Source organism: Lactuca serriola, chromosome 4 (genome assembly GCF_051521515.1).
Source record: "Lactuca serriola cultivar US96UC23 chromosome 4, Lser_US96UC23_V15, whole genome shotgun sequence".
NCBI classification, from domain to species: domain Eukaryota; kingdom Viridiplantae; phylum Streptophyta; class Magnoliopsida; order Asterales; family Asteraceae; genus Lactuca; species Lactuca serriola.
In genome coordinates, this window is record NC_136411.1 from 372,327,921 (window position 1) to 372,335,200 (window position 7,280).

A 7,280-nucleotide genomic window follows, 5' to 3' on the forward strand; every position below is an offset into this window, starting at 1 on the left:
GGTGGATGAACACCAGATCCAACAGTCCCTTCTCGTTCCTTGCTTTGAACTCTTCTCTTCTCTTCCAATAGTACACTAAAATGCCCAAAGATTAGCTTTCTTTCTCTCTTAGATCAACATAGACGATTAGGGTTTCACATAGGGGAGTAAGGTGGCTGGTGAGGCGGAAATGAGGGCTTAAGGTCCTTTAAATAGGACACAACCCCGGAGAATTAGGGTTTCATCTCACAGCGCCAAATCATCGAGTTGGTCCCTCCAACTCGTCGAGTTGGTCGTAAAACCCACGTGGCCAAATCCGTCTCTACTCGATGAGTTGGGGCATCCAACTCATCAAGTTGCTTAATCAACTCATAAAAATATATATAAATATTATACATGGGAGTTGGGATGTTACACAATCCAGTACGCTCGGCGTACTCCTAGCATAGACCTAACATACTCGGCTAGGTTCAAGAGTCGTCAATATTCTAAAGACCATAACTTCTTCATTATAAGTCCAATTTCATCATTCTTTATATCCTCAGGAGCTAATTTAGGCATCAGACAACCATACTGAGGGTTATGGCCTTCGGAAATGAAATAGCAATCTAATTTGGACCCCGACATAGCTCTCTGATGCCTAAATTAGATTGCGATTTTTAGTGTTACCTTAATGCTATGTATGCCATCTCTTTTTTGCCTTACCTTACTCTGCCTCGGATATCATGTCTTTGGGGTATTTATAAGATGCTCGTTGTTAGAAGAGTTTATAGTCTTGACGGTCCTTCATTTATTATTCAGTCTACAGACATGCACGTCTCTTGTCCTTTCCTTGTTATTTTATTGTTCCATACCTTTTCTTTTTCATGTTTCCTGGGATATGGTTCCGATACTTATGTATAATGTATTTGAATTTATATTCGTTCATAACAAGTCATAGTGTATGTAACGTCCATTTGGCGATGTGTAATGTAGGTTGTGGGGACCGAGTGTTCGGTTTGTGTTGGAGCCCAAGGACATATCAGTAAGCATCAGTTCGATCCTTTATGAAGTTTGGGTTTATGTTAGAAAAGTTTTAAGGCAAAGGAGAGTTGATAGGAGTGTAGATCTTCTCGTTTCCTTCTCGTGAATATAAAGAATGACGAAATCGGGCTTAGAATGAAGAAGTTATGGCCTTCGGAAGATTGACGGTTCTTGATCCTAGTCGAGTATGTTGGGCATATGCTAGGAGTACGTCGGGCGTACTGGCTTGAAATCCGGATCGCAGAGGTTTTAGCATTTGTTGGGCTTATGCTTGGACTTGTTTAAGTTAGGCCTCGGGCCCACCTGATTGTAGCAAGTCTTTTTTTTTGGGCTATGGCCATATTGGGCCTTAGAGGCATTGTAGTTGGGCTTGGATGCCTTTTTGGGCTTTTATGGATTTTGGCCTTAGGGGGAGGGAGACCCGTTTAGGCAGGGGTAAAGGAGCCCTTTTTGCATTAAATCAAGAATTAGGGTTTTGGACTTGAGTTCGAGATCATCACTTTAAAAGAAGAAGACCAATCATAGGAGAAGAAGAAGTCATTGGTTCATGAAGAAACCCTAAATCGATTTTTAAAGGAGGAATATGTCATTTATTGTTTTGTCAACTAATTATTATGTCATGTCATAATAGTTAAGCCAAGTCATATTTATCCTATAAGAGTCAGTTACTGGTGGGTAACATTTAACAAAACATATACTTTGTTGATGTTTTTTGTACAAAAAGTTTACTTGGATGATGTTTTTTGAACATACCAAATTTGGACGGTGTGTTTTGAACGATTTTGAAACATAGTTACCCATTTGAATCATTTCCTTTTGTTTTTTTTTTCCTTTACTTATTTTTTATCGGTAATTTCCGGTTACCACAAGGTCAAATTTGAACAAAGAATGTACTTCTTTGGTGTTTTTTGTACAAATGCTTCACTTGAATGATGTTTTTTGGACACACCAAACTTTAATGATATTTTTTGAACGATTTTGAAACATAGTTACCCATATAAGTCATTTTCCCTTACTACGACACAATTAATGGTAGAATATATTCTAATTATGTAATGAGAACCAAAAAAGTTTATTGACCTATAGAACACAATTAAAAGATAAATTATCCAAAAAACATACTAAATACTATTGATAAGGAAAATTACATATTTGGCAGCCAGGAGGAGGAAATTGCACGGCTTAAAGTTTGCATGAGACTAAATAAGACCGACATTAAGGGCTTCCATGACATTGGTACAAGATAATAGGAATCGTGGCTTTCCTTGGTAACTATTATCTTTTGTGATCCATGTAAACATGTTTTTTTTATTTATTTATTTATTTATTTATTTATTTTTTATTATGGGAAACTAGAAATTAAAAGGAAAAATATATTTCCTTCCACATTTTCTAGATTTTCTAGAAATAAAAGCATTGTTATTGTTATGGCCGTTCTAAATATGTTTTAGAACAAAATTGTTCTTCCATACTAAATAAAAGAGAAAACTCTATCAGCAAGCTTTGACTGGTTACAATTGATGGTGGAACGGCCCCCATCTTTAGTTACTTAAGCTAGTTTTGGGCCTTGATCGAGACTAGTCCAAAAATTCCATGAACAATAGTATTATTAGACGTGAAAAAAAATGACCAATATTGGGTTGATTCCAAAAAAAGACTATACCAAACCATTTTAAAACGAGAACAGACTACCAAAAGACCGGTCTAAAAAAAATCAGACTGTCTGAAATAAAAACAGACCGTTCCGATACCAGTTTCAAAACAAACCGGACCATTCCAAACTTTTGTAAACCCAATCCAAGATCGGTTTCAAAAAAGTATGGAAGTGAAATATTATAGAAATATTATTTTGTGTTATATTTTTTAATCACATTATCCAACCGAATTAAAGAAAGAAAAATATAGTTTTTGACTGAATTAGGAAAAGAAAAAAAGATAAGTTTAGCTTATTTATAAAAATATTTTAAAAAAATAATAAAACATTAATAAGCAACTTAATTAGCCATTGAATTACATGTGACTTCACATTGAGACTTAATAGGTTGTCATTTGGCTACGATGGACATCGATTTTATGGATTGTGTTCTTTTGTGATGGGCAAACCCATGAGTTCATCATTTTTTATTTTTGAAAAAAATTCTATATTTTAATATAAGTAATTTTAATAAAAGTACTTGGTTTATAATTTAATGCAGTAGACATTTCTACAATCTAACTTAAGGAAATGAACATAGTACATGAGATTGAGAAGATGAAACCATAGATGGTTAGATACCATATGTGATTTCATCTTTTGCCAAAATGACAAAATTTAATTTTAATTTTAATTTTATACTTTTGATTAAATCGTATGTGTAACCCGAAAATCACAGTTCAAATGACGGAAATGGCAAAACTTGAAAATTCACCTACTATCTCGATGGTTACATGAGTTGCTTCTTAATTTTTTTTGATTATTTTTTAGAAAAAAAAATTAAAAGATTATGTTAATTATATTTGTCTTTTTTCTATTAAAAACAAATTAATAAAGTGTATTAACTAAAAGAAAAATAATGAAACTTATTATTGTCTAATAAAAAATATTTGAATTTTTAAAAACTTTCAAAACATCATTTGGTTGGGTGACATATTTTCAATACAACTGATACCACTATATGATAGAACTTTCATACTCAAATTAATTATTACATCCAAACTTACGTATCAATAAAAAAGAGTCATACTTTTAGCTACATAATTGTGCTTCAAGGAATTCACTTTGCTCAATCTGTAAATAACCAAATACATGAATGAGACATAAACATTGCACGTGATACGACTTCTTGAATACTTAAAGTTTATAATGCCTTTTTATAAGAAAATAATCAATTTTTAATTAAATTATTACAAAGATTTATATTTCACGTAGTAAAAGTCGATAATATTAACGTACTCGTTTATTGCCGTTTTCTTGAGGCATAAAGGCATACTGTAAAACGGCTAATCATTTCGTAAATATGTTGTATCCAAGAATGTTTTTACATTAATACCCCTACACAAGTACAACTTTTTACGATAATACCCCTGTATCACAAGTACAAAACAAACACAAGGCATAGCTACAAGATCGGAAAATACTATAGTTTATACTTTGAACAAATCTTAGCCGGTGGACCCTCCTACTCCATCGGTATCGCACGTGACCTTCGTCTCCATTTCTTATATAACACACTCTCTCTCATTAACTCAAACCATTAACCTCTGGTTTTTACAAAACATGGCTGCTTCATCCTCGTACCCTTTGAAAGATGACCTGGATATTGTCATACCTACGATTCGTAACCTCGATTTCCTCGAAATGTGGAGGCCATTCTTTCAACCATATCATTTGATCATTGTTCAAGATGGTGATCCTTCTAGAACGATAAAGGTTCCTGATGGGTTTGATTACGAGCTTTATAATCGAAATGATATTAACAAGATCTTGGGTCCAAAAGCGTCGTGTATTTCGTTTAAGGATTCAGCTTGTCGATGCTTTGGGTATATAGTTTCCAAGAAGAAGTATATCTTCACCATTGATGACGATTGTTTTGTGAGTTGCTTTTTCTGGGTTTTCAATTTAAAGATTTATAAGAATGTGTTGTTTGGATTCCCGATGGTTAAACTTTAAAGTGTCTTGAAATTCATCAAGAAACAAAAGGGGAACATCTTTTGACTGTTTTGATGTATGATCTTAGGTTTTCTACTTTTCTTCATTAAAAAGATGCACTTTTTTTTTTGTATATTATTATGCATAATATACAGAGAGAAAAAAAGAAGAAGCATATTTTAGTGAGATTTAGCATTTACTCGAATCTTTAACCGTTTGGTCGACGAGTCTTAAGTTTTAACTAACATAATCTGTACTTTCATATAATGTTTATTAATACACTCTCATTTCCGTTTATTACAACATTGAACTCTCATTTCCATCTACTACAACATTGAACTCTCAAACACAATGTTGTACATGAAAAAAAAACAAAAATGAAACAACTTACTTAGGAAAATTTTATTTTGAAGCTCTAAGATAGAACATTATATTTTCATTTTTTAACAAAACAACATACTTTGGAAAATTTACTTAAATAATTTGTTTTACTATTTCTTGCATTTTAACCCTAAAATTTGTCTAATCTTAACAATGTCGATAGGTAGCGAAGGACCCGACTGGGAAAGACATAGATGCACTTCAACAACACATCAATAACCTCCTCCACCCTTCAACGCCTTATTTCTTCAACACCCTTTATGATCCTTTTTCTGATGGTGCAGATTTTGTCCGTGGTTACCCTTTCAGTCTTCGTGAAGGTGTCCCAACCGCGGTTTCTCATGGTCTATGGCTCAACATCCCGGACTATGATGCACCAACACAACTCGTTAAGCCCCGAGAGAGAAACACCAGGTACATTGTCGGTTTACTATGGGCATTTTTCAACAAATCGGTCCCACAACCAACATGGGACATGTAAGTCACAATGTTCCCAAACCTGAGACATATCTTAGAGATTCTCATCTTCTTACTGCTAGGACGCTGTTGTATGGAACGTGATACATCTTTTATGGATTCTTATTGCTAGGACATTCACGTGGGGACAGGACATTAAAGTATATTCTTATAGATCCATGTCTTTTTTTTTTCGTTGTATTTTAATGTAATTTGGGGTTTTTAGGTATGTTGATGCAGTCATGACACTCCCAAAGGGGATCTTATTCCCTATGTGTGGAATGAACCTCGCATTTGATCGGAGCCTCATCGGTCCAGCCATGTACTTCGGACTCATGGGTGATGGTCAACCTATTGGCCGCTACGATGACATGTGGGCCGGATGGTGTGTCAAGGTATTTATGATCTCTTTTGCTTGTAAACTAAACCATTCCATCACTTAAATAGTTCAATTCAACACTTTATGACAATTTTGTAGGTTATATGTGACCATTTAGGGCTCGGGATCAAGACAGGGCTACCCTACATTTGGCATAGTAAGGCAAGCAACCCATTCGTGAACCTTAAAAAAGAATACAAAGGCATATTTTGGCAAGAAGAGATTATCCCATTTTTCCAAGACGCTACTCTTCCAAAAGAGTGCACAACGGTGCAAGCTTGCTATAAAGAATTATCGAAACAAGTTAAGGATAAACTCGGAAAAATTGACCCATATTTTGTCAAGCTTGCAGACAGCATGGTTACATGGATCGATGCTTGGGAGGAACTCAACCCATCAACTAAGGAAACTAATGGGAAGTGAAGAGATATATTATATATACATACACATCATCTTGGACAAGCTTGAGCATAATAAACATGATGGTTAAATTTGTTGTTTTTATTTATGGACCGAAGAACTTGTAACATTAGTGTTTGTGATATTAAGAAGTTTTTAATTTGTGAAAAAAATCAAACAGGTTTTATTGCAAAGAAATGAGGAAAAAAGGCCTAATTTATGGGTTTCTTAATGAAATGGTAGTTGGATCTTTTGTTTTTATACACTTTGCTTGTGACTCTTTTATTTCTTCTTGTTCATCATTGTTAAGGACAACATTGACTGCATCCACATCCAATAAAAAGATGTGCTTGTTAGTTATGGTGCGACCCACCCTTAGTTCCGAAGCTTAGTGTTTATGAGGATTGGAAAACATAATCGTGCAGATTTTTTGGTTGGTGCTTTGCTTAATGATGTTGAATATAGCAAAAATGAAGAAAATTATTGTGTAAACTAATGGTTTGTTTGTTACTTTTTATGATGAGGATAGGACCCCGACCTTGTCCATGTTCCTATCTGTTATGTATTTTTTGGTAGGAAAAAAGGAATTTTGGTCTTATTGCCATAAATCTAGTCAAATGCATAATATAAAAGAATCGAACTCAAAGATACCCGACGAACGAGTTCTTTGGCAGGGATGAAACATATGAACTTTCATGGGATGATTTTTAACGTTGCCAAATTTTTTAACAAATAAAGATAAATTCCAGGCATCAATGGTTCATCTTGAATGATATTTTACAGAAAAAATATGCTTACCTAACAACACATGATATCCTATATTACACCTATAGGAGCATCAAGTTTTAACCCTATGTAGCATCCCAAAATTCAAGACCAAAAATTTCGTTTTGATTAATTTAAACCACTTAATAAATTTTGCTCAATCATTTAATAATATTCTTAATATAAGAATTATCAGAATTTAAATCCCAAAGATCATCTAGTGCGGAAAACATGGTGTGATGTGTTGCGATCGCCCCGAGCTCCTCCCTT

General features: G+C 34.1%; 1 protein-coding gene across 1 annotated transcript; it reads left to right on the forward strand.

The window, feature by feature from the left end:
• Window positions 1–4,224: 4,224 nt before the first annotated feature.
• LOC145100771 (UDP-arabinopyranose mutase 1-like) lies at window positions 4,225–6,506 on the forward strand. Its single transcript, XM_079037909.1, has 4 exons — window positions 4,225–4,573; window positions 5,175–5,425; window positions 5,694–5,862; window positions 5,946–6,506. The coding sequence occupies exons 1-4, from the start codon at window positions 4,259–4,261 to the stop codon at window positions 6,267–6,269; spliced, it is 1,059 nt and encodes a 352-aa protein (XP_078894035.1). The 5' UTR covers window positions 4,225–4,258; the 3' UTR covers window positions 6,270–6,506.
• The last annotated feature ends 774 nt before the right edge of the window (window positions 6,507–7,280 follow it).

Bases quoted from the DNA above. Each gene is read 5' to 3' on its own strand.
- LOC145100771 (XM_079037909.1), top strand. From the start codon at position 4,259: ATGGCTGCTTCATCCTCGTACCCTTTGAAAGATGACCTGGATATTGTC. The intron at 4,574-5,174 runs GTGAGTTGCTTT...CAATGTCGATAG, and splicing joins CCATTGATGACGATTGTTTT to GTAGCGAAGGACCCGACTGG. The intron at 5,426-5,693 runs GTACATTGTCGG...TGGGGTTTTTAG, and splicing joins CCCCGAGAGAGAAACACCAG to GTATGTTGATGCAGTCATGA.